This window comes from Dacryopinax primogenitus (genome assembly GCF_000292625.1).
Source record: "Dacryopinax primogenitus strain DJM-731 SS1 chromosome Unknown DACRYscaffold_14, whole genome shotgun sequence".
NCBI classification, from domain to species: domain Eukaryota; kingdom Fungi; phylum Basidiomycota; class Dacrymycetes; order Dacrymycetales; family Dacrymycetaceae; genus Dacryopinax; species Dacryopinax primogenitus.
Window position 1 is genome coordinate 606077 of NW_024467211.1, and position 27440 is coordinate 633516.

Here is a 27440-nt window from a genome sequence, read left to right on the forward strand (position 1 = left end):
CTACTTCCATGTCATAAAGGCTTAGTCATGTCTCTTGACCAAGCAATGAGCTGGTGCCCTGACACATCCCTCCTTCCTTGTGGAAGGATGACTTGCCTGGTGCTATGGTGAAGATGAAGTTGACTTTTCATTTTTATCACATTGCAAGAGAAAACAAGTCCGCATTCATCCTTGTTCCATATGATATTATTACCATCAGCTGCCCCACAATCATCAGCTCATCACCAACAAAGAAGAGGTGTTTGGATGAAGGTCCATCAAGGAGCATGCATCATCATCTTGATACCAAATCTTGATTCAACCTGCTTGATAGACCAACCTCACCCCATCTCTTATCCCTAATATCAAAAAGCTTCTTTGTCAAGGTATCTTCTGAAGTCTCAACACTTTGGTACTTGCCCCTCTTATAGGGCCTATTTCTCAATGTTCATTTCAACACCAATCTTCAATTTCAGTACCTTTTTTCATAGTCAGACCTCTTAGGTACAACACATTTGTTCCCCAATTCAAACCTTATTTTTGCATTTGCATTGCTTGCTTGAGACTGAATCATCTGGTTGACTATCAATTGATCCTCTTGATGCACATCTGCTGTTAACTTCTGCATGGTTTTTTGTTGGGGTCGCTGTTATTTGTCTGAGTAGTGAAACACATTCTCATCCTTCAACATGTTCAATCATTATTCACACACCCCATCTTCGCTCTGCACAATGAATAACCAATGTCTTGCCTTCTGATTCTGCATACCAGTTGATCAACATACCTTGCATATCTCATTGAATGGGTGGCACACAGTAAGGCAGCACAATGGATGATTATATGAGCATACTACAATGGTCTACATGTATCTAAGTAACATAGACATGTATTCTTCTCATATATGAAGAGGGAAAAATATGTACCACTAAAACTTTGCCTATATGTCTCATTCATTTGCCAGTATAGCTGTTATTCATCACTCCTCAAAAGACTTCAGCTGGACATGAGCTTCTTGAAGTTGGCTCTTCAATGCCGAAACATGATCAGGCATATTGCTGTAGTTCTGGTGTTTGTTGTACTGGCGCATAGTCAAAAGCTCCTTGTGCAGGCTGCTAACGGTGTAATCGGCCTGCTCAAGGAACAAATCTGCATGAACACAGTTAATATCACAATGATCATGATTGACAGAAATGGATCTGCTGACTGAATACTTCATACAAGCTTTTGGTCAGAGCTTCAAGTCTCCTGCCAGTGATCCTCCCTCTCTTTCCCCTTCTTCTGCTTCTTCTTCTCAGGGAATTTAGTCATCAGGATGACATCAGATTCATGGCTGGCGTTGCTCTCTTGCTCCTTCTTTGTGTCATCCAAGTCATCTTGGAACATGAAGTCAATGTCATACTGGGAGGACAAATGAGCTCTCTTCTTTGACTGGTGTGCTTCTTCCTCCTTCAATTCAGAAGACAATCTTTTGGCAGCTTGATTGAACACTGATGTTATCTGTAAGCTTATATATTCCATGTTGCATGTGTCAACTTACCAATCTGGAACTCACACAAAATAGAAAGGTCTCGACAGTTATGACATCTGAACCCAGACTTGTTGCTGGGATGCACTGGTCCCAACCAAGCCATTCTCTGTGCAGGTTCAACTCCTCTGCAGATTTGGTTCCAATATGCTTTGGCACATCCAATGCACTATGACTTTGTTAGTGCTGATAACATCTGTATGCTCACATGCTTACCCATCCAATAGGCTTGATTAGGCCATGGAGCTTCTCATTTGGGTCTTTCTTGAACTGACACAACATTCAGTGCTAGAACACCCAAGAAGACAATATGCTTACCTGGTTGAAGACCTTGACCTTGTCAGCCAAAGGCAACACCTCTTTTGTCACTTCTTTATCGATGCTGGATAACTTCACCTTTTGGCCTATGCAAACATATTGGACGGAACCATCCTTCATGCCTATGGCCTGCAGGTTGGACTCCAGCACATCCTACATAGGTACCTTCTTCCATTCAGTGGAACCACAAGGTCCCTTCTATGACTACCTTCTGGGCATGATCGTAGATAGGACATCCATGATCTGTGTTGTCTGTGAGTTTGTTCTTGTTCACAAATACACATTGTGCTTCTTGAGTGGCCTTCTGATCCTGAGATTGGGTCCTCACACCAATCTGATTCTTGGACCTTGCAGAACATGTAATGTGCAGGGAAGGTTTGGATATCATTGGGGATGTCAATGTGGGCTGCTGCATATGTAAATCAGCTCATCTTCCCCATAAAAGTAAATGCTCACAATTTTCTCATGAATGATTGTCTTCACCCCCCCTTGGCTCGTCTCTCTGTATCTGTGGTCAAATTTTATATCATATATGTTATGTTAATTGACAGACCTGAAGATGGGCAGCTTTTGCTTCAGCTTTGCACTCCCTGCACCACTGCCATCCAATCATCTCCTTCATCACCTCTGTGACTTGTTTGTATTTGCTAGGATCATTTCACACAATGTTGTTGACTGCCATCTATAAGATGTCAGTATTGTGGGCTGGCACTATTAAATATATGTGTACAAGGCATGCATTGCCATGCTCCTTGATGTACTCATTGAACAAGTTTTTGTCATGAGACTTTGAAACCAATGCCTTGAATACATGCTGAGCTTGAGCTTCTTTCACTTCTGTGGAGGGCATATTTGAGTATGTCAAAGTAGATGGGGTCCTTAGATGGAGGTGAAGAGGAAAGGTAGAGTATGTTTGATGGAGTCAAAGTTAGGGGCACAAAAGAGGGTCTTTTATTTGTGGGTGTTGAATGTGGAATGTGGTTTGGTTTATCAAGGGCACCAGTGAAAATTTAAATCCCGTTCTCGCGGAGGCATCGAACAATCCTTATTAGATCCCGCGCAGCTCATTTGGCGCTAATCCGAGCTAGGTCTCTGCCGCCGAAGCCCGGCCCCTTCCGAGTGAAAGGATGTACTCTGACAAGCCTATTGTTGTACCAGTTCTGCTTGTAAACTGTCTCTATTGTGTAGAATGAAGAATTAGTCTGCCAGAAAAACAATTCTCTGGAAGTGTACCTGTGAGTTACGTGTTCCCCGCTATCAATGCTCCATCGCTATTTACGCAGAGTGTATGGGATCGAGACATTTGTGGCTGGATTGCAGGTCCAGATCCTCGGGGTAGAAGTCACGGGAAGAAACATGTCACAATCATGACGCAGAGCTCACGCCTATATTACAAAAAAAAGCGCAGCATCAGTCGGATTCATTTTCCGAGTGAGCGGTGATTATTGTACACATAGCAACGCAACACAACAGGTACGGGTATAGACGTACACGTACTTCAGGTGCCCGGCTCTGAACCGACCTCAACGGTTCCATCAACCACTCAAGCAAGTACTCAGTCAAGTACTCAGTCAATTCACAGATCCGTGGATCCATGGGCCGTAAGCGATCACGTCCGCCGGGCCTCGACCTCATCAGTCGCCTTCCTCTTTCTGATCAACTGGCTCGCCTCTTTCCGGTCCTTCATCTCCTGAATCTTCAGCTGCAGGAGCTTTTGCCAGCTCATGCTCGAGCCCAGATGTTTGACAAGCACGAGCACGGGGCTTTCCCCAGACTGGCGATACTGGGGATCCAGGGCGGCACGGGTGTATGCGGGCCAACGGAATTGGTCCTGGTCCATATCGGCGTGTCGCTGGATATAGGCTTCGAGTGGGAGGAACGCACGTTTCTTGACGAACGCATCCTCTACCCGTTGGTCAATCATCGGACCTAGCTTCTCGAACGTCATCCAGACGTGCAAAGGAGGCCGGTTTGCGGAGGCGTAGTCGTCCGTCCCGGCGGCGATGATCTTACGGAACATTTCCGCAATGGCGATGGACGAGTGCGCGTCTAGGTCACTGTTTTCGAAGGGAGATGTTGTGAATAGGCGGATAGTGCGACCTGTCATCCTTGTAAGATAATCCACCCCTACCCTAAAGCTAAATCCACGTACTGGAAATATCCCACTGTGACAGCCAGATGTTGACGAGCATGTATCCGGGAGGATAGAGCTTCGTCGTCCGCCGCAAATTCGCAAGGAGCTTATCTTCCTCGTTCACCTCTTCTGGTAGTTCCTCAATAACGGGCTTTCCTCTTCTTGGCCTGCAGAGGTCGTCAGTTAAACCTACTAGTCAACCAAATTCAAGGAATGTCGCACCTGTTTCGTGCCCACGTCAGGCTAACGTAGTGCCTCTGACCAGGTCCGGGGCCTTTGAGCACAAAGTCCTTCGCCGGCCACCCACTTGCAAGAATCTTATTCTCGATATCTTGGAACGTCTTGAGTTGCAAAGGCGAATCACTGTCGACTTCCAGCACCTTCTAGGAGTCAGCGACCTCGCACATACTCAGGCTAGTGACGAACCTCAGGCACCGCTAGCCGTAGGAAGTTATCTTTCCATAACACTTCGCATGCCTCGATAACGCTGTCGATCATGACGTCTTGTCTGAAAGTGTCTGATACGTCCCAGGACGCCATCTCGAGATCACCTGTGCCTAGCCGCGCATGGGAAAGGTTACAAGTCTTGCGCCCTTCATCGAAGAGTTCTTTGCATCTCCATTTTCCCGCTCCAGCTCTGAATAGAAGGCGAGCGTGAGATACAGGTTAATAACATAACTGTGAAGGACATACCTTCCTGACCCGCCCCCACAATCACTACACCGCTGATACTTTTCTGTGCATTGCAAACAGACGACCTTGCTTCAAAGTCAGCATATAGACTGTATCTTTACACTACTATGTACCTCTGAGGCGAACTCAAGCGTCTGCTCTGGGAACTTCGGGACGATACCTCCCGTCCCTTGCCTCCTCAAGCACACATCACACACCGTCGGCATCGTCGTGTCGTTCCCCTGCTTGATCCTCCTCTTAATCTGCGGCTGCTCACCAAACGTCACCGGAGTGGTACAGTCCTCGCACAAGTACCTCAACTCGTACGGCACGTCCAGCTCTTCTCTCGTCCCGCGCAAAAGGAGCTTTGCGATCGGGTTCCCACAGTTGGAGCAGGTGATAAGTGTCTCAATACGGAGCTTTCTTGATCGGCGAGCGCTGGGTGCTAACGGCGCCTGGGTTAGGGGCGAAGCGCTCGATCCAGAGCTGCCGGAGGCGGTCGTCGATGGACCTTGGACAAGCGCATCATCGGCATGGTCGTCTGCGTCGTCGGCTCCGATAGCAGCGGGGTCGTCTGGTGAGCCGGAGGAAAGGGACAAAGGTGGTTCGGGAGGGATAGCATGCTCCGGCCCACCAAAGATCTCTTTGAGCATGTCCTCAAATCCCGGGTCCATCGTCGTAGGCGAAGCTACAGGCCCTCCCACACCATTACTCATGTCCAATCCGGAGAAGGGAGCCATCGTAGGCCCTGTCGGCATCCCCGTCCAGGTTGCAAACCCACTATCTCCGAACATCCCCATTCCTGGGAAGTTGTCCATCCCCGTACTTGCAAGAGCGGGGTTCGACATTTGCATGAAGTTGAAATCGATCATTGGTGTGAAAGGCGTCATGTTCTGCAGCCCGGTGTTCACAGTTGTCGAGTTCGGGGTATCGCCGTTCTGGAGTGCAGGATTGGACGCAGATTCAGGGACAGAAGGAGAGACATGCATCGCCTGCAATCGAGCAAGTTCGACCTCCGCCTCCCGCTCTTTCCGCTTCTCAGCTGCGATCTGCAGGTCAAGCTCCCGCACGCGCTGTTTTCGCTGTTCGAGGTCGAGCTGCAGTTCTAGTTCTCGCAGGCGGACTGTCTCGCGCGCGAGCTGCAGTTTGAGTCGCTGTTCTTCTAACGAAGGGTTGGCAGCACTGTCGGGAAGGGGCGGCATAGTGAGTCCGTTGTTGCTACTTCCATTCGAGTTGTTATACAATGAAGAGGAAGACTGATTCCTGAACGAGAGCAAGTCCATGTTGAGGCTGTAGACATCAGGCTCCATGTTGACCAGAGATGTTCGTTGTTAATCCAAGGTAGTGGTAAAAGAACAAGGAGTGAAATGAAAGATATCAGGTGAAATGACCGATGACTTGGCTGTGTATGTAAGCCAGATGCGGTGCTCGACCCGCCATTCATTGACCTGGACTTTTCGGCGCTTAGCACTGCCACTCGGCGTTTATGATACCCATGGGCTGGGCAATGGGGATCCAAAGCCCAAGTCCAATCCCTTTCTCACCCTAGAATTTCAATAATTCGCTGATCATATCGCAGTTCGAAAAGGGAAAGATATGCGGCAAGACAACCACGTGGATTCCAAGGTACGGGAGCCGACAACGTGCCAATCCCATTTCCTTCAAAAGAAACTTGACGCCCGCCGACTGGCGCATCTTTTTCCACCTCTTCTCCTTCCTCTAGACCTTCGGATCCGCATCTCAATCACCGCGGCTCCAATTGTATTCATTCGTGGCGGGTAAAGTACATAAGTGCGGCAGGGTACTTGCCATGACGACATCCCAGCCTTTTTCCGCCTCTTCTTATAACGCCCTGCCGTCCTGGCCCTTTACTTCCAATCGCTCGCCCCTCATTGAATTCCGCTGTACCTACACGCCCGGAATGCTCAGATAATCTGCTGGGTGCCACACGTGTGTCCCAGTTACGGACGGGACGGGCCCCGCAGATGAAACAATGGTATAAAGACGCCTTGCTTTGCTCGCTCCCACATATTTGGGTCTTACATCCATATACCACCGGCACCTATTCCTCACAATATAAGTGCCAAGTCCGCCCAGATAACAGACGTACTCATCCACAACTTAATATTGCCGCACTCTATCGCCTTATCTTAATCGGATAAGATGGGTGAACTTGGATACTCCACCGCAATGTCCCCTCTCGCAGGCAACGTCGTCCCCGTCGTCGACTTTTCCGAGTTCATCAACCCTCCCAGTCCGGAGATTAAGCAGGCTGTTGCAAACCGCATCGTCAAAGCCTTTTGCACTGTCGGCTTCGTCTACCTCGTCAATCACGGAATCCCTCTAGAATCCATCGACGAGTGCTATGACTGGGTATGTCAGCCGTATATTCCTATTGCTGATTCTGATTCTTAACACCCTCGCATGACAGAGCAAGAAGTTCTTCGCCCTTCCTGTGGAGGAGAAGAAATTCTGTCTGCGTGTACATCCTCCTACCGGGCCATATCATCGTGGGTGGTCGGGTGTCGCCAACAGGTACTTCTTTCTCCTCCTCCCATGTCCAAGCACTCACCCACTGCAGTGGCCCAGGGCCCGTAGTCCGCGAAGCGATGGAGCTTTCGCGAGATGACGTTCCCGCGTTCCCAAATCGCTGGCCGTCCGAGTCCAGCCTCCCAGGGTTCCGCGCCTTCTGCCTGCAATTCTTCTCCACTTGCCACCACACGCAGCTCCAGATCCTGTCTGCTATCGCACTCGGCCTTGGGTTGCCGGAAGAGTACTTCTCTCCCTACCACAGTGAAGCGGAGAACCAGCTGCGATTCTTGTTCTATCTCCCTGTGTCGGAGGAAGCGCTTAGGACACGCGAGGAGGAGAGGCTCGATGCGCATACGGACATCAGGACTTTGACGATGCTCTTCCAGGACGAGGTTGGTGGGCTGGAGGTAGAGGACCCAGGGAATCCGGGCGTGTTCCGCGCGAGTCCACCTATAAGGGGAGCCATGATCATTAATGTGCGTCTCTATGTCATGCGGTTATAGCACCTTGCTAATGCACCTGTAGATCGGTGACTTGCTCGCGAGATGGTGCGCCTTCTTTTCTTCTGTGTATTTCAGGCGCTTACCCGTCAACGCAGGACGAACGACGTTCTTCATTCGCCGCTTCACAGGGTCACCGCACCCCCTCTCTCTTCATCTTCCGAACAAGACGCTGGCAACCGCAACCGCATGACGCCCCCGCGGTACTCCATCCCTTACTTTGCGACGCCCAACCTGGATGCGGTTATCGACTGCGTTCCTGGGAGCTGGGGAGAGGGCAAGATGAAGAAATACGAGCCGATCAGTGTGAGAGATTACATCAATATGACTGTACGTTCTGCCCTCGGCTGAAACGGCTTGTTTAATCAGTACTGATGCAAACTTTAGGTCAGTTCTAAGCATAGGGGTTACAACTATGTCAAATGAACCAAGAGGTATATATGTGCGATATTTAAAGGTGGAGACAAATCTTTTGAAAGGGCTGATCAATAACTAGGATCTGAAACTCAAGTTGGGATATCCAGATGAATATTTATATATGTAGACCCTTGTCCAATGATGATACCGTTTGCACTGACATATTCTCCGGCTCCACTAGCAGATTCGGGTAAGTATATCAAGTACAATGCATTTACAACATTCACTTGTTGATTAGAGCCATCCAAACCAACCAAGGAGAGACATCGATACATCAAACCTCGGCCAAACCCATGATAGGTGCTTGCCAGTAGACGACCCCTTTCTCGTGCATGCTCTCGTACCTCTTTCCCGTCTTTGTCTCCCACTCCTTGAGCCGCTGCAGCTCTTCCTGGATCAGGGCATCTTTCTTTGCCTTCGTGCGGGGGAGGAAATGGTACCTCTCACGCGCGGGCTTGAAGTCGATCCAGTCGCAGTCCAGGTCGTGTAGCGTCTTGAGCTCGATAAGCGACTACAGGCGCGGTCAGTCAGGTCATTGATATATCAGGACTAGAATACCCACATAGTCATCCGGGTTCTCGCGCTTCAGCTGCTGGGGCTCGTTGAATGAGACGAACGGGTTGATGATGAAACGGGAATTGCGGATATGATTGCGAGAGCGGCTGTGGGGCTGGCAAACGATCTTTGAGCAAACGGACCACCCTTGTCTGCACCGTTCTTACAGTCAAGAAATGGCAAAGGAAGACATCGCCCGTCTTGCCGGTGAGCTGTCTCAAATGAGCACATCGGGTTGGCTGGCTGTATGCGGTCTTACGGTGACGAAGTCCTTACACTCGCGCACGAAACCAGGAACAACGCGGTTGCCCGAACCTTCAGGCTCGCACATATCCTCTGAGCCCTCGGGGTGCTCCAATAACCTGAGCGATGAGATCAGAGGCTATCATCGTTTATATCATCGCCTGACTGCTCACCATTTGGCAACTTTAGCAATGCCATCGGTTGCGATGTATGTCGGGCCAGCGCGCTCCTCGACGTCGCTGTAGAGCACAAGACACTCGAGAGCCTGGTTCTCGCCATCTGGTAATGAATGAGATGTCGTTGGTATGTTCTGACTCTGCGGTAACATACCAAGAAAGTGACGGAACCAGTCACCATCGCTAAACCCGCAGTTGAACGGTGAAGAGTGAGAGTTCTGACGTATACTTACACATGCCAAGGGCCTCTGAACGAACTTGTCAAACATCATATCAACCCAGGGATTTGAGACATACAAATCACGCGGGTCGATGACCTCGTTGGGATTGTACTCCGGATTGCCGAGATTGCAAATGAAGGAGTCGCCCCAGGACGCCGTCTTGCGGTCCACCCGGTCCTCGCCACCCATCAGTTCGCACATAGCACCGTACACTTTAGGTGCAAAGTCCTATGTTCCATCAGCCTAACGTAGCGGATGCCTAAGATAAGATGCTTTACCTTCGCATTCCACATCTTGTGACGGGGCATGTGGATCTGTGAACCCCATGTGATGAGGACGAGTGACTACGCAACAAGATGATCAACCTACCTCCTCCCTGGTCCACGTATTCTTGTCATGTTCATCCATACCGAGACGTACCCAAACGGTCTCTTTTGCCATCTTGAGGTGGTCCTCAGGAATGCCGCCACGAACGACCACATATCCCTTCTCAAGGAAATGGTTGGCATCCTCCTCTATAGACCCGTTTCATCAACTATCGTACACCTAGAGATCAAAAAGCAACCTACGTGTCAGGAACTTAAAGTCATGCTTCTTGGCATCGAACTTGTGTGTGAAGCCTTTCTTCATCTGAGGCCCAGTTGCAGGTGCAGACATGGTTTGTTAAAGCGATCCAAACACAACAGAATGCAAATAGATCGGAAGGAGACAAAGTCCATTACATTGAGCTCTGTGCCATATATACTGACAGTGGAGGACGGGCATAGATCCATTGGGCATTGGGCATGGTGCATGTGTTCGAGGTTACGAACTTGGTTGTACTTCGCACAACAGTGAGGTAAGGGACCAATCGGCCCGCACTCCGAAATGACATCTTCCCGATCTCATCTCCGGACCCGGTCGAAGTTTATTTATGGTCGGGGCCCCGCAGCCTTTGCGGACAACAACTTGACCGTACTCGGCAGTGCACAGAATAAACTAGGCTGCACCCATTGCAAATCTCCGAATGTTTCTCCGTCACTTACGCTCTCAAGTCATCCGGGCACGGTCCGAGCGCATATATTCGGTCAGCATCAGCGGCTAAACTCTTCAACTGTAGTGGAGGCGACTGATAAGAGTCAGCAGACGGAGAGAAGAACGAGATGTTTATGAAGGAAGAACCGGACCATGGGCCGCGGAGAGAACTTGCTATCTAAGGCACAGTGTCCAGACCACTATTCCGAGGCGAAAAGAGCACCTGTCCATCCGGGGTGATATCATAACATTCCAAACGATATACAATCAAGAAAAGTCGTAAGTATTGCAAATTACCCAATCCCTCAGTCCTTCAATCCGTCTCCTCCGTATGGTATCCCGCTCTGCGCATCGCGCCCAGTCTGTGCCTAGCGGCAGTAAGGTCCTTCTCCAGCTTGAGGATCTCGACCTGTTGTTCCATCTCAGCGACCTTGAATTCGTGCACGGCCATCTTGGAGTAGTCGACCGACTCCTCGTCCAGCTTCTTAGCGGAGATAGCCTTGACCTGCTTGACGAGCGCTTTGCACGCTTCGGTAACAGCGCGAGCAGCGAGCTCGAGCCGTTCTTGCGTCTTGGACATGAGGGATGCCTTGACGCGAGAAGCGGCGACAAGCTGGGCAGTAGCAGCCGCCACCTCGTTAGAAGCGACGATAAGCTGCTCGAGCGAGTGTGTGCCCGAGAGCAGTCCATCAGCAGTCTCGATCAGCAGATTAGTAGCAAACGCGACCGCCTTGGCAGCAGAGATGAGTCCCTCCGTCCACCGGTTATTCCTTTTATAGAACTGCTGGCTCGTGCTCGACCCTCTGCCCTGAGCGACGATCTCCTGCTGGGACTCAGTAGCAGCCTTGATAAGCCTGCCAATAGCGCTCGTGATCGCCATAGCGGCAGAAAGGATCGAGTCGTGAACCTGGACGTCGAACCCGCTGAACCGCGGGTCTTTTGGCCTCGCCATGAGTTCCTGCAAACGCTGGGTAGCAGCCTCGATCGTCCGCGCCGCGCTCAGCATCTCTTGCTCGACAACGTCGCCTATGTCTCCGTTTGTGGGCCGCGGGGCCTTGGCCTTGGGTACGATTGCGTCGAGTGCTTCTGAGAGTTTTTGCAGTGCCGACCGCGCTTGGCCGTTGTTTAACATAACCGCTTCCTTGCGCTTTTGAGGCTGCATAAGGTCGAGCTTGTAAGACTGGACATTGAGGAAGAACCTGAGGCCCATATCCCCAGCAGCCTTGGCAACATTGACAATCCTATCCGAAGCGTCGTCGTCATTGACCAACCGGGTCACCCCCTTGGTGTTAAACAACACGTCTGCGAGACTCTGGGCAAACTCGTTCGCGCCCTTGATGACGTCCACGTGGTCCCCCCCGTGCTCACCGTCGATATAGAGCGTGAAGACGGTCGCGAACTCGCTCGCGTTATTCGCGGCTTTCTCGATGAGCGAAAGCGTATACTCGGGCGTGGTCGTCTGGTTCCCTGCACCGCTAGGCGACTCGAGCTCGTAGATCGCATCGTCGACTTTCTGCACACAAGCCTGGAGGATCGAGTCTGCCCACATGACACGTGATTAGTCCTGTGTCCTGCCCAGACAGTCAAACGCCCACTCACCAATAATATCGTTCATCTTCTTCCTATTGTCCAAAATAAGGGTGTCGATCTGGGCCGTATATGCCTGGTCCGTCAAGCCCTGATTCTGCTGTACGTCCGCGACAGTCTGGAGTTGCTGGTCGATCCCTTCCTGCAAAACAGCGATCTCCTCTTCCTTCTCCTGTTTCACCCTCTCGACCTCTGCATCCTTCTCGTCGATCCGATGCAGCAAATCGTCGATCTGGATCTGCTTAGCGCGCAGCGAGTCCTCCAACTCCGTAAGCTGGCGGTTGTACTTGCTGAGCATGGACGAGACCTCGCTGCTCTTTGTGCGGGAAGCGTCCTCAGCCCGTTCGTTAGCGAATGAAAGTTCCCGCCTAATCCGGTCCAGTTCTTCCTTCTGGCTGCTCTTGCTCCTATCCAGGTCGAACCTCGCCCGATCCCGCTCGCGGATCATATCCGCCAACTCGAGGTTCTTAGCCTTGATATCCCTCTCCATCCGTTCCATCTTATCGATTGCTTCCTGGGCACTGTTGGCCTTGAGCTGGAGGGCCTTGAACTTGGAAAGCATGTCCAAGTGCTCGGAGCGTAGCTGGGAGTAGAGCTTGGCCAGGGCTTCGTACTTGTTTCGCCAGAGAGTGACCTGGTCCTGCAGCTGCTTGATAAGCTCGTCCTTGCCCTGGATCTGGGAACCAGCGTTGTTGCTAATAACCGACAGCTCTCCTTCGAGCGCTTTGACTCTCTACCGCAAGATCAGCTCAAGTCAGTCATCCTCGAAGCGCACTAACCCGATCATACTGCTCCAACATCATCTGATCCCTCTCAAACTGGCCTCTCATACCCAAGAGCTCGCGCTCAAGCTCGTTAACCCTCTGCGCGGCCTGCTGCTGACCCCACATCTGCTGCTGTTCCGCCCACTGCCTCTGTTGGTTCTCCAGCACCTCCCGTTCCCTCTTCTCCCGCTCGGCCTGCTCAGCCTGCCGCTCGGAGAACTCGCGCGCTTCACGCGCTTGTTGCTCTTTGATCTTCTGCTCTTCGGCTGACCGTTGTTGTTGTAAAGCGGCCTGCTTGTCCTCGTACTCTTTCAGCATACGCGCTTGTTCAGCTATCATAGCCTGATCCGGAGCTGGGCTCGGAGCAGCGGGGGGACTTTTGGGCGCAGCGAACCCGTTCCCGGATGGGGCACCAGCGTCCTTCGGCCGCGCAGGGAGATCGGGTGCAACTCCGCTGTCCATCAGGTTAGGCGGTTCTTGCCCCAGCTTGGGGACGTTTATGAGCCCAGTGAGGTACTTGAGGTTACTGCACTCGTAGTAGAACTTGCGTAACGCATAATGCTGCGCGTTGTACCTCTGCCTCAGGGGTTCCAGGGCCTCCATATCGCCCGTGCGGCGATGCATAGCACGCAACATGGAGGTGATGAATCTGTATATGCCATAGGACTCCTTGACAAGAGGGACGAGGGCGCTGATCCTGCACTCGTTGTTTGTCGAACCGCGGAAATGGGAGAAGATCAGCTTTTGGAAATTCTCGATCTGGTCCTGCAGGTTCATCAGGTCGGTGATCGTTTCGTACCTGCGTGGAGTCAGCGGGGAAGGACGGAGGAGGGAGGACAGAGGGCATACCCTTCGTTAGGGTCGTCAATCCCCTTCAGGGAGATGTACTCTTCGTACTCGAAGAGCCCGTTAAAGTCCGGGTGGACGCGGTGGAACCTCAGCTTGGCGAGGATGAAAGACACATATGCGCGAATGAGGCTTCCATAGCCTGCGCATATGAACTAAGTTCTAGAACGACACACAAGTATGCACACGCACCTTTCTGCCCATCGTTCCCCACTGTCCGGGCACACGTCTCCAGCCAGCCAGTCTGGTTCTGCGCTTCTTTCAAAACGATCGGATGCCCTTCCTGGAGGACTTTATGCACCAGGATAAGGCTCTTAAACGTCTGCACCTCATCCGATAAGATTGGTTGTACTCTGAGTCCCGCCCACAGGCTCTGAGACGAATGGTAGTCCCAAGTATAGACGATACACCTCCGTACGTGCTTTTGCTTTGGGGCGGTCTCATCCCCATTGGTCGCTTTCTTGATCGTGATCGCCAGCTCTGCTTCGGCCTTGTCCTTATCCACCGGGCGTGTGGGGTAGTGCACGGTAGACGCAGTCCCGGCGCCGTAGCGTGTTGCGCGTGCCTCTGCTGGTGAGCCGTAGTCGTCATACTCCCTCTCGTCGAGGAAGTCTGACTGGGGCTCCCGTTGGCTGCGACCGAAGAATCTGTGAAGGGTTTAGCAATGATTGAAGGGGTGATTCTATGAAAGGACATACGACATTAACCCTAGTTAGTAGTGGGAGGAAAGCAAGCCTGGATATAAGAGTATGAGCAGCGTTGTCGACTGTGCGCAGTGAGCGCTTCCCTCATATCAATGCACCGCCTTTCCGTGAATGTTCCTTCAACCTCATTCTGCCTCCGTGTCTGATCCCGTTACTTCCCAAAAGTGGAAATGACATTTGATAAACTCATCTTAGGTGCATTACACGATGCATACACTCACCCGCACTGTCCGTTCTTCATCTCTCGCAGTGAGACACACTCATATACCTCATCGACGCATGTTCTTCTGGGTATTCTGGTACTCCTATCCTCCACATAAACAACAACAACGTGACCCCCAATGGGACAACCGACAACCAGAATGCATCCTCCCACAAACAGTAATAATTCACTCATCACGCTCATCCCAGTCCTCCTCATCATCCCTCACCACCACCCTCTCCCAGTCAAACTCCTACATCCCCCCTCCTCCCCCACCACCTCGCAAACCAACGTTCACAGCCCGACTACGTTCTTCTCCAGCAGCGATGTTACTCGGTATCATCCCTCTCCTCACTCTGGGCCTCGGGTTCTGGCAGGTCTATAGGCTCAGATGGAAGTTAGCACTCATAGACGAGTTGGAGGACAAGCTCGGTAGAGAAGCGTTATGGCTTCCAGGGAGGATCAAGTACGTCTCTCCCTTCCTTCCTCTCCCGTCATCCTCGCCAGACAGCTGACAACCCCCAGCGTCGACAAACTCCCAGAATTTCAGTACCGCCGCGTTCTTGCACAAGGAACCTACCTCCCCAGTCAAACGATATACGTCGGCCCGCGGACGTACGACGGCGTCCACGGGTATCACGCGATCACCCCCCTTGCGCGTCCGGGGGGGAGCACGATCTTCATAAATAGGGGTTTTGTGCCTAAGGACTTTTGCCCTGGAGGGCCGAAGTACGCTGGGTCCCCCTTAGCTTTGGAGCGCACAGGGGGGGAGGTGACTATCGAGGGCCTCCTTAGGCAGTCCTCGACCCGAGGGACGTTCGTCCCGGAAAACGAGCCCGAAAAGGGAGTGTACTACTGGGTCGACCTTCCCCTCCTCTCCGAGCGGATGGGAGAATCGGCACAGCCGGTACTGGTGGACGAAGTGTACGAGGGCCACTTGGGGCTTGTGGCTGAGAAACTTGCCAGGGGGGAACCGGTGGGACGGAAGGCGAAGGTGGAGATGAGGAACCAGCATGCGGTTTATGCGGCTACTTGGTGCGTCCCTGATTGGGTGAACTTGAGTGGGACTGATGGGTTGTGATAGGTTCTCGTTGAGCGCTGCTACGGCGGCGATGTTCTGGGCGTTGATGTCAAAAGGGCGCGTTTCGGGCAAAGGGAAGAAATGGAGGCCATAGACCTTGCTCAGGCCGAGGAAGCTACAAGGGGGGAAAGGAAGAGCCAATGTATTATCTTACCACAACTCTTTATTCCCATTTGTGCTCGGAGTGCTGCGTGCCTAATGAAAAGGAAAGAAGAAAGGGTAGATTGCAGGTGGTACAGTGCGATATTAGGGTATATGCTGAGATTAGAAGGACAAAGTCAAGGCCACAAGTAGTCCAAGAAGAGCACCCAACGGATCAGCCACCACAGAAACACGAACAGTTTCACCACGGCCTTGTATGCCCACTTGGGAATGCGGAAAAACACGAGCTGTATGATCTTTGCCACGAACCAGACGACAAAGAGCAGGACTTCAGCAAGCGCGGCGAGAATGGTGAAGAACCACGAGTTGCCAACGTGACGCGTTTTAAGCGCGTGGATCCTGTCGTCGAGCCTGTTCATTACTTGGAGTTCGGAGAAATACTGGGCTTGGGAGGCTTCGACTGCGGTCTGCATCCGTGCATGGGTCTGGAAAGCAGATTGTTGGAGGGAGAAGAGCGCGTCGAGTCGCGTGTCTATTTCTTGCCATTGGTGGGTGAGGTGCTCCAATGTGGATTGGATATGCGGCAGAGGGTCGACGTTGGGCTCGTCAGACTGGGGGAGGGAGGCAGAACGGGAAGGGGGTATGGGCCGGACACGAGGAATGGAGGAAGACTCCTCCGCGTCGGAGGTGGGAAGGGGCTCGCTGATCGTCCGTGGTAGACCGGTGCGGGGTGAAGTGAGGACGTGCGGGCCTCCGGCGGCCTCCGATAGGTTTCTTACTACTGATAGGTCTTGAGGGCGAGGTCTAGGGGAAGGCATGGGAGCCGAGGGAAGATTATCTGGAAGAGGAGGAAGCGCGACTGGAGCCCCGGTGTGCATCGTTAGCGTTTGGGCGCGCATGTCCAGTAACTCTTGCGCGAGGTGCTTGATTCGAGCCGAAGCTAGGACATTGTCCATCCTTGATACTTGCAATTGGACATTGTTCAAAATCCTTTGTCAATATCAGCCTGAGACCACGTGATTGAAGTACACGGCCGTACCTGCTCTTGCGCTCATATTCAGCAGCCTCTTCCTCCGAATCCACAGACTCCTCCGGTTCTTCTTCTTCCTCCTTCTCAAATCCCGGCACATTAGGCAAGACGATCTTCGCCGACTCCTGGATCGGTCCAGGAGTAGCTAAGCTCAGCGCGCTGTCCAGCGGCGAATTCTCCGCCCCGGCTGCAAGCGCACGCCTATTAAATTTGAGAGAGGGCAGTTTCCGCTTCGTCTTAGTTCCCCGGCCACGCCTCCACGGTAAATCAGTTCCGGACCCGACATCGTTATCACTGTTGACAGCGCTGAGCAAGTGTTCGCTCGCGCTGCCGTCGGGACTCTTGTCCCTCGTTTCCTCCAAGCTCAGCCGCAGCCGAACAGGTGCCCATCGCTTGCCAGTGATACTCTGCTTGCTACTCGCCACCCCAGACGGCGCAGCGCCAAATGCCTCCTGGCTCCCAGCAACGCTCCCAGAAAGGTTGAGGAAGTTGCCAAACGCTTGGCTGATACTGCCGCCCCTACCCATGGCGATGGAGTGTGACCGGTGAAACCTCGGGGACCGAGAAGGGGACTGATCTTCCCTTCCACTGACCGGAGACTCTGGCGCAGATAGCAACAAATCTCGTCGCTTTTCTGCCCGGAAGGTGGCATCAGTTGGACTCTCCGGTTCATCTTCGGTCACCAGACTAAGTTGCCTCTTGCCATGCGTTGGAGGAACCACATTGAGGTGTACTGGTCGGCCTCTCCCCATCGGACCGATATGGTTTTCCGCAGCTGAATCGTCCGCGCTCGTAATGGAGATAACACTGGGCGGGGCCGACTTGTCCTGCCCAGGTACTCCGACCGTTCTTCGCAAAATCTTCTCCAACTCCATAGATTCGCGTTCTTCGCTGGAACGGACGTCGCGCTCGTGTCCTACCGGGGGGACGAAGGGCTCCACAGTTCCGGAACACGCAAGGAATTCCATGATATCCTGGGCTGTGAAATCCCAATCGCTAGACTTGCCGATCATTCCAGCAGAGTCCCAGGCCAGAGCAGTGCTGCTTCCGCTCAATACAGAGCGTTTGCGACGATGCTTAGCCATAATGAGCTGTTCGGCCCAATGTGATGCCATTTCTGATGAGACCGACTGGGGAATTGCAGACTGAGAGGACATGTTGAAAGAGCCGCGTCGGGAATCGATGTTACTCGGTGAACTTGTTATGCTCTTGACGCCTAGCTCTCCAGCAGAATCAGTCGTGTTTACTCGACTGAGCGACTGTCCTCTCGAGAGTGCAACGCGGCTTTCGTGTCGCCGTTTTAGCCTTCCAATGTCCCGCACGGATCGCTTCCACTTTACAACGTCAAGGAATGTGGGTGGCCTCCCGCCATGGTGCGGTGGTGCAGAAAGAAGATAAGAATAGCGAGCCTCGAATTGCATCTTAGCAGATTCGGCTCGGGATTGGGTAGAATGCGTGAGTGTGGAGTGTATATGTCGTATTCGTTCTTCCTGTCGCGTCAGATCAGGAAATGGTCTAACATGAATTCACATACCGATGCGCTGCATCTCTTCAGCCCGTATGCGTACTTCCTCTTCTTCCGGAGTCATCTTTTCTCTTCCTTTCTTTGTTCCGCTCAGAATGCGCATGATCCTACCCCTCTCCTTCCCACTTTCAGCTCTGGAAGAATCGGGCGATCCTGAGTGCAGCCGCAGGTCCTCGACTCGCAGAGGGGAGGACGAAGTAGCAAACGAGGAGGAGCGCCGGGTTCCAACAGCAGGAGGAGGAGGAGGGTTGAGAGGCGCAGTCGAAGTAGAGATGCCAAAGTCCTGTCTAGGTGGAGGAGACTGCTCCTGTAAAGCTTGCATGACCAAATCCATATCGATTCGAGCAAGTCGCTGCTGGAGCTGCTCATTCTCTTTATTATCTTCAGTCATTTTGTGAACTATTCACGTTTGGATTACTCACCGGTACCACCCGGTCCCTTTCGTGAGCTCGCACTTGCGGTCAGCCCCGGGTTTAAACTGTTCTCCCCAAACTCCCACACCTCCGCGTCCTCCTTCTTCACCGGTCGCGCATTTCGCAGTCTCGCCATGCTGGTGCGCCTAGCAGTTACACTGCTTGGTGCAGTAGTATATGCACTGGCCGCCAGACTTGCTCGCCGATCATGTGGGCTCGATAAGGGGTCGGCGGAGATCGGACGGGATGTCCGCCTTTGTGAGGGTAGATGAGGCTGTGGTGTGCGACGACCCGTCGAGTGGGGCCCGCTAGGTTGCAAGAGACGTGAAGACGAGGATGGTGATGGGTGGACATCGGAGGCGAAGTGCAGATGATGAGCTGCCGGAGATGACGAGACACGATCCCGCCGTCCGGAAGACGAGACGGTCGATGAATTGGACGCTGCTGATGGCAGGTCTGGACTTGGCGCGTCTGAGATGTCGGACCGCATAGTTGGGCTACAAAATGGATGTACACGACTTCATTTGGTGTCGAGTTCGATGCGGTAGACGATGAGCTCGTGGTGGACGTCGATGTGGGCGGTGGGAGGGGTGGGGATCCCTTGTGTGGCACGTCACTCCAAAGGACGACCAGGAACGTGATTTACGTAATTTGCTGTGCCTCAACATGTGAAGCCATTCTACAAGCGGCGATCCTTCACTACTGCTTGCTAAGTATAACGCCATACTAGTTAACACGAAGGCGCCCCTCTCATGGAAAGCACTTGAATGATCACTGTCAGCGGCCGACGTCTTATGCCGCCATCTTTCCGATGAGGGCGTCTTCTCCTGGCACAAGTCATTCTATGTTCATCCGGGATATTTCAAGCACACTTGCCTTGAAGAGCCTCCTTGATAGTATATTCTATCTTCTGAAGCCCGGCGCTCATGTCCGGGACAGCGTTGGCGTGGAGCTCGGCAGCTTCATTGGTGTGCAACTGGAGGCCATCTCGATTGACATAGACATTGCGTTTGAAAGGTATGACACACCTGGACTGTGTTGTGTGTCTCAAAGACCTTCATCCAAATCTTGTGGATGTTTTCTGTAAGCTCGGCGTCCTTCTCTCGGAATGTGGCATATATTTCCGACCTGAGGTATCGAGATCAGTTCAAGACCTACTGAAAGCGGAGAACAGCTCGCATGTCTTGCTTGGCTTTCTCCTTGATCTGTTCCGTTTGGTTCACCTCGGTATATGCGTCAGGATATAGCATATATGCGCCTCTCGCGCACTCACATAATCCGCTTTAGTCTTCTCCATCGCCTTCAAAAGTTCTTTCTCTCGTTGGGTCTTTTTCTCATCTCGAGACTCTGACGAAAGTCAGCATTTCATGAAAGGATGTCGATCTCATAACCGTACTTTTGTACACCTTGATCATGTCCTGGAGGTCGCTGCATGATCCTGGCTCAGCGACCTTTCTGACAGGCTGCATATATGCGCTCTGCTTACCTAGGCTCGGACCCGTCGCTATTGGATGACCCCTGAGAAGCTTGACGCATTCTAGCTGGCATTATTTATATATGTTGTACCGAGTCTTATATGGGCGTAACACGCGAAAATGTGCTTCGGAAGATGACGAGGAAGAGACGTGGTTGTTGGCTTGACGCGTCGAAACCCTTTGATAGGCACATAACACCCGCGATCAGGTAACACAACAGCTCCTCATTGCGTATTGTATGCCATACAAAGTGCTGCATCGTATGCATGTTCTGCATGTTCTACCTAGAGTGTCCGGAGATATACATGCATTGCATAAAGGAACGTAAGTGCAAAAGAAAGAGAAAGAAAGCAATCAAGTTGTCAAGACAAATGGAAGAGATACAGTAATGGACAGGCGTCACTAACCAGCAGAACACCAAGTATTGATAGCTTTCTGATGTCCAGCAGTTTGAATATCAAGCTCGGGATCCTACGGCGATGCGACAGATTGCGGGGTGGGGTAAGAAGCTGCAGGGGATGGGGGACGCATTTGCAGAGCTTGGGCATGTAACTTCATCTGCGCCACCACGTGCGAGTTGGCGTAGCGTTGCAGATCCCCGAATGAAAGGGCATTCACGCCCTGCTGAGCTTGCAAGTCCCTGACCAGTTTCTCCGAGATCCGATTGAATGTTTGCTGGAAGCAGACGAGGCCCTATTGTCTGTGCAGTGTAGCAAGGTCGTTTACTGGGATGTCCGGAAATGATATAGGAGGCCGCTCCTGTGATTGGGCTGCTTGCACGGCTATCTGCTGAGCTTGATACTGAAGTTGTGGGTGAACTGGCGCGTTCTGCTGGATAAAGGGCTGCGGAGGAGGTGCGGGGTGAAGCGGGGGCTGTTGCACGAACTGTGGCGTAGTTGGTTCAGGATGAGATGGCACAGGAGATGGGGTGTTGATCTGCATTTGTGGCTGGGGGATCGGTGCCGGATGGAGATGAGAATGCGCGTGTGGTTCGGCGCACAACGGGGCTTTCGCTTGTTCGGGTATCGGAAGCGCTGCCTGGTCCCGGTGGATACCGGTTGTCAATATCCAGCTCATCCAATACAGCTCCATCCCGTCCGTCAAGGCCATCTTCCTCGGTTGCCAGCCAACAATAGATCTTGCGAGCGACGGACGCGTTACCATTGATGTCGACAAGGCATAGTTCTCCAGGCTCTTCTCTTGGGTGAAGGCGAGCTCGTTGCATCCCGATGCCCTGCTCAGCGCCCTGATCACATCTTCCGCGGACTCTGAGGACAAGTTGCAAGCATCGAAGCACAGTCCCTTGCAAATTGGAGCCTCAAGAAAGAGTTAGAATCTGCTAGGTTCAAAATTGTGATGATGACGAACCGCTTCCGCGATGTTGACATAGAGATTAGCCAGATCATCAAGATGAATTGTCGACCATCGGGATTGGTAATTTTCCGGGCATGTAATCTTTCCATACCAAGCGCTCTTGAATAGCTTGTTCAACATTCCCATGGTCTGGCCGTAGACGAGACCCGGTCTAACAATGATTGGCATCAACTCATGTTTGTTGAGAATCAACGCTTCGACGTTGACCTTCTCCTGATACTGTGCACATGTTCTTCAGCATGCCTGATACGATAGGATGGAAGACAATAAACATACCCATGCTGGCACACGGGACATGTCCCCGTTCCGCTCATCTACTATCGTCAAACCCATTTTCCCTTGTGGCTCACTAGCTCCATGGACCCAGATGCCGCTGGTATATATGTAAGCGACGGGGTGATTCCGCCTGCCTGACTCTGGTGAGACACTGCATGTTGCGATACGGTTGATACACATGATGGAGGTATCAGCAGAGTCCATACAGTCGACGATGACGTCGAAGCTGTTGAGACATGAATCCCAAGTGCGCCAAGGGACTGGTGCAATCTCTGCTACAGCAAGATCTGCAGACCCGGATTCGTTCCGATAAGTGGCAGCTGTCTCATGACCTGTGCAATCCACAATCAACATCAATCGATGAAGAATGGTGATATGCATTACCGGCTCTCGAGAACGCGCAAGCCACCCCATATCCAACGTAACCAGTTCCGCTGTGAGGATCGAATCAGTGATCCTTCTCAGGAAGTCTGAGCCCTATGAACGCACCCAAGAACTAGAACCTTCATCTCAGAAGCTGCTGTTTCTGTTTCTACAAAGGCGTTTCTGTAATGCCAGCTTCAAGTCGAAACTTTGAATATTGACACTGTCCACCACAAGTTGAACGAGAGTGCTGTTGGAGGAGCTGCTGGGGACCAGTGAAGGAGGAGAGCAATGCGAATGAGGAAGGGGAGAGTAACAAAGGCGGGCAGTACTAGGCGGTTAACTTCACCCGAGTATATAGGGGCCGCGGGAGGCTTCTACCGTTTTCATTGTGCAGAAAACTCCGGTCAAACAAACTCCACGCGATTTGCACGCTTCTGAACAAAAGAAACCCTGGATGTCCTTCCTTTTCAGAGGCGCCGGATGATTGCTCCCGTGGAAACAAGGACGGAGGCATTTGCTTTGTAATTACAACGTGAGCCCTGACCTGAGAAGAGAGGCGCGTCCTTGACGCGTCTACTGGCGACACGAGTGTACACGATGGACGGCAACGCCATCGCTATCGATTTGGCTCAACTGCGGTCGGATTTGAAGGCTTGGGAACGCGAATTCAAAGCGAGAAAGGGACGGGAGCCAACGAGGGATGATATCAAGAAAGTTCCGGCCATCGGTACGTGAGTCGCGACGTACATGATAGCAACTATTGACGCGTCCGTAGACACCAAGTACAAAACGTACAACAAAGCGCGATCAAGGCCGGGAACGTCGTCCTCGGCCGCATCGCAAGTCGGGGTCAAACAAAATAAGAAACCAATAGAACGCCCTTCGAATCGCCCGTCCCCAACCGCATCAAGCTCGACCACGGTAGAAAGCATCGGGAATGCCGAGGAGTCATTCAACCCCTTCCGCTCACCGCGCAAAGGGGGTCCGTCTATTGGACGGTCTCCTGTCAAACCAAAACTGGGCATCCTCTTTACGGACCAGAATCCATTCGCCGCCGATGATAAACAAACTACTCCGACCACTGCTCTATTCGCCAAGCTGACTGGTTCATCTCCGGCTAACAATCTGTCTGGCGGTACACTGAAAAAGTCTTTGTTTATGAGCGCTACTCCTCCTGAATTGCCTCCTTCTCCATCCAAGTCCATACTCAAGCCCTCATCTGCACCCATTGTCCTGACAGATGTCGAACCCAACGTGGCTCTCACGCCCTCGAAATACGTATCAGCTGCATCCCCCGCCAAGCTGCGAGCATTAATCCAGGCTAGTAAGACTGCTGATACCCCCCGGACCAAGGCTCGGAAACGTCTCGCGGGAGAGGAAGACTTCACACCTGTCAAGTCGGACAAGCGCCGTCGACTGAACAATCTCGTAAATGTCAAAGTGCCCAGCAGCGAAGTCGAGGAAATGGAACGATCTGTCACGGAAGAAGAGATGATGGACGTTGACGAGTTCGGTCCCACGCCGAAAAAGACGGACGCGCCAAAACGCTTCAAATCTATCTTCGAGTCACCTATGAAGCAGGAAAGTAAAGGGAAAGGTCTATTCTCAAAGCGCACTGTCTCGTTCACCGGCCCTTCCTCAAGCCGAGAAAACTCAAAGCAGCCTTCGGAACCCCCCCAACCGTCGACCTCTCTCAAACGCCCGACTTCTCCAGAACCTGGATCGTCGAAACCTATGTCTGCAGGACTTATCCCACCCTCCCCCCCCGCTACCACGACAGCTTCGAAAATTAAAGCTCGAAAAAAACCAAAGAAGGGCAAGAAAACACAGAAGGATGAAATTGAGGAAAACATGTCATCAAGTGACTCCGAAATCCAAATCAGAGAGATCCCCTATTCACGTTGGGGCGGTATGCAGGCGCGCCGCCGTCCCCGTGGAGGACCTGAAGACGAAGAGGATGAGATCTGGGACTTTGACGTCTTCCGCCCCGCTCCTGCGCTCTCACAGGATTCAGCAATCGCAGAGGAAGCGGATGAAGAGCTCACGGTAAGGCTGCCCACGGATATGTTCGACCTGCTCGACTTGGACTCGCCTGTGAAGAATCGTGAACAGGAAGAACGAGTCATACAGCGGATTTTTGACCCGAGGAGAAAGGGGAGCGTGGAACAAGAGGTGTTTGGCGCTGGAGAGTGGGAGGAAGAAGAAGACGAAGGGGACTGGCAGGAGGAGCCTGACGGATGGAAGGGAGAATCGCAACTGGATATGGATGACTTCTAGCATTATCACGGCGCCACATGGTTTACTCATTTAACATGATAGAAAATGTATACAACGGATCGCGTACCATTATCATACATTATGTGTGCACATGGGACGATGTATCATACAACAACATGACGCTACACGTACGACTCATCCGGATTATCGGCGTTCACGAGTCCTAACGGTTGTTGCCCTGACGCCTCCTCGATCCCCCCTTCGTGGTTGACGACCTCCTCACCCTCCATCAATCCCACCTCCGCAATTTGCTCAAGCGTCATATGCCCATACGGCTGTCCGTCGTAGCCTTCACCCATCATGTCGTCTGTGCCTTCTTCGTGGGGGAACCCGGGCCCAGAGGTGGCGTCATAGTCGCCGTCAGTCTGAGGGACGTTCAGATCCGCGTCTTCCTCCCCTTCGCCTTCTTCGCCTTCCTCTACCTCTGCACCCTGCTTCTCATCCTTTTCAGGCTCTTCCTCGTCGTCCGCCTCTGCTTCTTCCCCTTCCTCCGGCTCCTCACCTTCCTCCTCCTCTTCCTCCTCCGTTTCTGGCTTTAGCTCTTTCCTCAGGGGATGGGGCCTAATTTCCTTAGGAGTCTGTATCCCTGAGGCGGGAAAGCTACCACCATCGATGGGCGTCGAGTCACCCTCGTCAGGTTCGCGCGACTCCTCGTCTTCTGATGAGCCGGCTTCATCCGCCCCTTCCCCAGCCACGCCATGATCCGCTGCAGCTCCGAGCGCTTGTTCTAGGGCAGTGTCATCTTCGTCATCACTCCATTGCTGTCATAAGACAAGAGAAGTACGTGTCAGACTATCGGCTGAATATAATGAGAACATGTGAAGAACGTACAAGCTTCTCATCACTCTTTACCCATTTCATCAGCTTCAATCCCGGGCTGCCTCCTACGGGTGTTACCCATTCCTTTTTCCATGGCTGGACAGGAAGTAGTAGCGCGCGGCGGTATGCTTCATTGGCTGAGGACTGCGGTGGTCGGCGGTGGGGTCGTGACATTTTCGGCTTGCAGCTTCAGCACAGGAAGAAGCGCGTCACGTTCAGAGGACAGAATTGAGTGGCGTGTCTTTGTTGGACACGTGACCTAGCGCGCGTGGGCTCAGGGTTTTTTTATGGGCCGAGGGTTAGGAAGCGCCCGGTGGCTGTACGGGCGCTCCCTGCGTTCTTGGGCGAATCGGGAGTGAGATGCCGTGATTATTACGACCACGCTATTCTCGGAATTGAGAAGGATTTGATTTCAATATCAAACACCCAGTCATTCTCACTGCCCTCAATCATTTTGGCGCATCTTCTCCAGGTTGAGAAGTTCCACGAGGTAAATATAACTCACTTCGGCAGAGCATCTTGCTCCTTGCTGACGACCACCACTGCCCCCCAGGATGACCGCCTCCGCTGCTACCATCCATAGCGAGCGCACTCCCCTCTTATCTTCTACTGAACGCGATTCCTCACCTCCGACCGCCCTCACAACCTCCGATGCTTCTACCTTAGTCGACGGACCGCCCGATGTCGACCCTCCCTCCCCTGCAGAAGATGACGAGGATCGCCCTCTGCCGCTCTGGCAGATGTTCCTCCTCTGCTTTGCTCGACTTGTTGAGCCCGTCGCGTTCTTCAGCATATTCCCCTTTGTGAGCGAGATGATCCACGAGAGCGGCAGCGTGCCTGACGCCGAGGTCGGTTTCTGGAGCGGGTGGATCGTACGTCTACCTTCTGTCTCGGGGCCTCCACAATTGATAATCCGCGGTACAGGAAAGTTGTTTCTCTCTGACTCAGACAGTATTCATGCTCTTCTGGGGTCGTGCTTCGGACAAATACGGCCGGAAACCCGTGCTCATTGCCTCCCTATCCGGTGTCGCCGTCGCCAGCGTCTTGTTCGGTCTCTCGAAGAGCGTATGGCAAATGATCGCCCTTCGCTCCGTTGCTGGCATCTTCGCGGGAACGATCGTGTACGCTCCACTCCCCTCCTTTCTACACTAATCAGAGGCACTTACCGAGGATTTTGTAATGCACAGCACCGTTCGGACGATGATTACAGAGAATTCGACACAGAAGACCCAAGCGCGCGCGTTCAGCTTCTTCGCCTTCGCAGGCAACATTGGTATTTTCCTTGGACCCGTCATCGGTGGGGGGCTCTCCAAGCCTGCAACCCAGTTGCCAGCAGTGTTTGGCGGATCGTGGTTACTCCGGGAATATCCATATCTTCTCCCATGCCTCATTTCTGGCGGATTGGCAGCTGTTGCAGCAGTGATCAACCTGATTTGGCTGAAGGAGGTGCGATATCCTATCCTACCCCATCAGCACTGGAGCTGATTCGATCGTGCAGACACGCAAGCTGCAGAAAGACCACCATGCGATCGTGCTCACCCCTCCATCAATGCGCGAAGTCGTCTCTGGCCCCGGTGTGATCCCCGTCCTATGCATCTTCGAATACGCCCTCCTCCTGGGCGTAGCCTTCACCGCCATGTGCCCCGTGTTCTTCTACACTCCTATCGAGCTGGGCGGGTACAACTTCACCCCTCCTCAGATATCGCTCTACCTCGCCATCGCTGGGATATCCCAAGCCATCTGGCTGCTTCTCGTCTTTCCTCCGCTCGTGAACCGCATCGGCACGGGTAAGCTGCTCCGGTTATGCGCCTGCGCATGGCCGATCACATTCATGGCGCTGCCTTTGATGAACATTCTCCTTCGGCACGGCCAGTGGACCGCGTTCTGGGTAATAATGCCAATGATCATTATAACCAGCTCTGGGGTGAGCATGGCCTTCAGTACGTCTCATTTTTTTTTCCCTATGACTGTCCATGCTCACCGATGTTAACGCAGCCGCCGTCCAGCTAGCGCTGAACGACATCTCCCCGAACCCACTTGCGCACGGGACGCTCAACGGCGTCGCCCTCTCCCTACAGTCGGCAGTGCGTGCTGTCGCACCCGCGACGTACAATACGGTCTATGCGATAGGAGTGGAACGACAGATTCTCTGGGGCGAGTTGGGATTCGCGATGCTTATTGTGACCGCCTTTGGGTTCATTGTCCTATTAAAGTGGCTTCCGGAGCAGGCAGAGGGAAGGCCGAAGAAGAAAGCAGATGAGGAGACACAGAGGGAGGAGGCACAGTAATTGCCAGACGGTTACTGGTGTTCTA

The 27440-nt window shown here is 52.6% G+C and overlaps 11 protein-coding genes across 11 annotated transcripts; 4 read left to right on the forward strand and 7 right to left on the reverse strand.

The window, feature by feature from the left end:
• Nucleotides 1–1215: 1215 nt before the first annotated feature.
• Nucleotides 1216–2672, reverse strand: DACRYDRAFT_17069 (uncharacterized protein; the record flags this gene model as incomplete). Its single annotated transcript, XM_040771253.1, has 6 exons — nucleotides 1216–1476; nucleotides 1721–1774; nucleotides 1823–1975; nucleotides 2031–2228; nucleotides 2376–2469; nucleotides 2584–2672. 6 exons carry the CDS (start codon nucleotides 2670–2672, stop codon nucleotides 1216–1218), a joined length of 849 nt encoding a protein of 282 aa, XP_040626890.1.
• Nucleotides 2673–3237: 565 nt separating this feature from the next.
• Nucleotides 3238–5960, reverse strand: DACRYDRAFT_23548 (uncharacterized protein). The gene is made up of 6 exons (XM_040773278.1): nucleotides 4763–5960; nucleotides 4650–4714; nucleotides 4383–4593; nucleotides 4179–4336; nucleotides 3975–4123; nucleotides 3238–3922 (listed from the first exon to the last, which is right to left on the reverse strand). Exons 1-6 carry the CDS (start codon nucleotides 5936–5938, stop codon nucleotides 3432–3434), a joined length of 2250 nt encoding a protein of 749 aa, XP_040626891.1. The 5' UTR covers nucleotides 5939–5960; the 3' UTR covers nucleotides 3238–3431.
• An 858-nt stretch (nucleotides 5961–6818) lies between these two features.
• Nucleotides 6819–8086, forward strand: DACRYDRAFT_117604 (flavonol synthase/flavanone 3-hydroxylase; the record flags this gene model as incomplete). Its single annotated transcript, XM_040770417.1, has 6 exons — nucleotides 6819–7001; nucleotides 7060–7163; nucleotides 7210–7636; nucleotides 7686–7708; nucleotides 7759–7990; nucleotides 8048–8086. The coding sequence occupies 6 exons, from the start codon at nucleotides 6819–6821 to the stop codon at nucleotides 8084–8086; spliced, it is 1008 nt and encodes a 335-aa protein (XP_040626892.1).
• A 265-nt stretch (nucleotides 8087–8351) lies between these two features.
• On the reverse strand, nucleotides 8352–9929 carry DACRYDRAFT_109420 (uncharacterized protein; the record flags this gene model as incomplete). The annotated part of the gene is made up of 11 exons (XM_040768873.1): nucleotides 8352–8588; nucleotides 8640–8747; nucleotides 8800–8844; nucleotides 8892–8994; nucleotides 9049–9154; nucleotides 9206–9234; nucleotides 9285–9299; nucleotides 9349–9500; nucleotides 9551–9586; nucleotides 9642–9787; nucleotides 9842–9929. The coding sequence occupies 11 exons, from the start codon at nucleotides 9927–9929 to the stop codon at nucleotides 8352–8354; spliced, it is 1065 nt and encodes a 354-aa protein (XP_040626893.1).
• Nucleotides 9930–10521: 592 nt separating this feature from the next.
• DACRYDRAFT_81624 (ANTH-domain-containing protein) lies at nucleotides 10522–14235 on the reverse strand. Its single transcript, XM_040776521.1, has 6 exons — nucleotides 14182–14235; nucleotides 13676–14130; nucleotides 13487–13625; nucleotides 12653–13436; nucleotides 11886–12606; nucleotides 10522–11825 (listed from the first exon to the last, which is right to left on the reverse strand). The coding sequence occupies exons 1-6, from the start codon at nucleotides 14184–14186 to the stop codon at nucleotides 10600–10602; spliced, it is 3330 nt and encodes a 1109-aa protein (XP_040626894.1). The 5' UTR covers nucleotides 14187–14235; the 3' UTR covers nucleotides 10522–10599.
• Nucleotides 14236–14466: 231 nt separating this feature from the next.
• Nucleotides 14467–15470, forward strand: DACRYDRAFT_55300 (uncharacterized protein; the record flags this gene model as incomplete). Its single annotated transcript, XM_040775311.1, has 2 exons — nucleotides 14467–14855; nucleotides 14915–15470. 2 exons carry the CDS (start codon nucleotides 14467–14469, stop codon nucleotides 15468–15470), a joined length of 945 nt encoding a protein of 314 aa, XP_040626895.1.
• A 222-nt stretch (nucleotides 15471–15692) lies between these two features.
• On the reverse strand, nucleotides 15693–19030 carry DACRYDRAFT_117607 (uncharacterized protein; the record flags this gene model as incomplete). Its single annotated transcript, XM_040770418.1, has 4 exons — nucleotides 15693–16562; nucleotides 16612–18088; nucleotides 18137–18499; nucleotides 18550–19030. 4 exons carry the CDS (start codon nucleotides 19028–19030, stop codon nucleotides 15749–15751), a joined length of 3135 nt encoding a protein of 1044 aa, XP_040626896.1. The 3' UTR covers nucleotides 15693–15748.
• Nucleotides 19031–20708: 1678 nt separating this feature from the next.
• On the reverse strand, nucleotides 20709–22174 carry DACRYDRAFT_117608 (NADP-binding protein; the record flags this gene model as incomplete). Its single annotated transcript, XM_040770419.1, has 5 exons — nucleotides 20709–21317; nucleotides 21384–21608; nucleotides 21666–21997; nucleotides 22050–22099; nucleotides 22155–22174. The coding sequence occupies 5 exons, from the start codon at nucleotides 22172–22174 to the stop codon at nucleotides 20709–20711; spliced, it is 1236 nt and encodes a 411-aa protein (XP_040626897.1).
• A 454-nt stretch (nucleotides 22175–22628) lies between these two features.
• Nucleotides 22629–24308, forward strand: DACRYDRAFT_101098 (uncharacterized protein; the record flags this gene model as incomplete). The annotated part of the gene is made up of 2 exons (XM_040767520.1): nucleotides 22629–22758; nucleotides 22807–24308. The coding sequence occupies 2 exons, from the start codon at nucleotides 22629–22631 to the stop codon at nucleotides 24306–24308; spliced, it is 1632 nt and encodes a 543-aa protein (XP_040626898.1).
• Nucleotides 24309–24430: 122 nt separating this feature from the next.
• On the reverse strand, nucleotides 24431–25301 carry DACRYDRAFT_109427 (uncharacterized protein; the record flags this gene model as incomplete). The annotated part of the gene is made up of 2 exons (XM_040768874.1): nucleotides 24431–25069; nucleotides 25140–25301. 2 exons carry the CDS (start codon nucleotides 25299–25301, stop codon nucleotides 24431–24433), a joined length of 801 nt encoding a protein of 266 aa, XP_040626899.1.
• Nucleotides 25302–25681: 380 nt separating this feature from the next.
• DACRYDRAFT_109428 (MFS general substrate transporter) lies at nucleotides 25682–27415 on the forward strand (the record flags this gene model as incomplete). Its single annotated transcript, XM_040768875.1, has 5 exons — nucleotides 25682–25999; nucleotides 26052–26248; nucleotides 26315–26573; nucleotides 26626–27067; nucleotides 27123–27415. 5 exons carry the CDS (start codon nucleotides 25682–25684, stop codon nucleotides 27413–27415), a joined length of 1509 nt encoding a protein of 502 aa, XP_040626900.1.
• Between the last annotated feature and the right edge of the window lie 25 nt (nucleotides 27416–27440).

Bases quoted from the DNA above. Each gene is read 5' to 3' on its own strand.
- DACRYDRAFT_81624 (XM_040776521.1), bottom strand. The intron at 13,437-13,486 runs GTATGCCCTCTG...GACTCCACGCAG, and splicing joins ATTGACGACCCTAACGAAGG to GTACGAAACGATCACCGACC. The intron at 12,607-12,652 runs GTTAGTGCGCTT...ATCTTGCGGTAG, and splicing joins TGTTGGAGCAGTATGATCGG to AGAGTCAAAGCGCTCGAAGG.
- DACRYDRAFT_23548 (XM_040773278.1), bottom strand. From the start codon at position 5,938: ATGGAGCCTGATGTCTACAGCCTCAACATGGACTTGCTCTCGTTCAGG. The intron at 4,337-4,382 runs GTTCGTCACTAG...GACTCCTAGAAG, and splicing joins TACGGCTAGCGGTGCCTGAG to GTGCTGGAAGTCGACAGTGA. The intron at 3,923-3,974 runs GTACGTGGATTT...CAAGGATGACAG, and splicing joins GTCACAGTGGGATATTTCCA to GTCGCACTATCCGCCTATTC.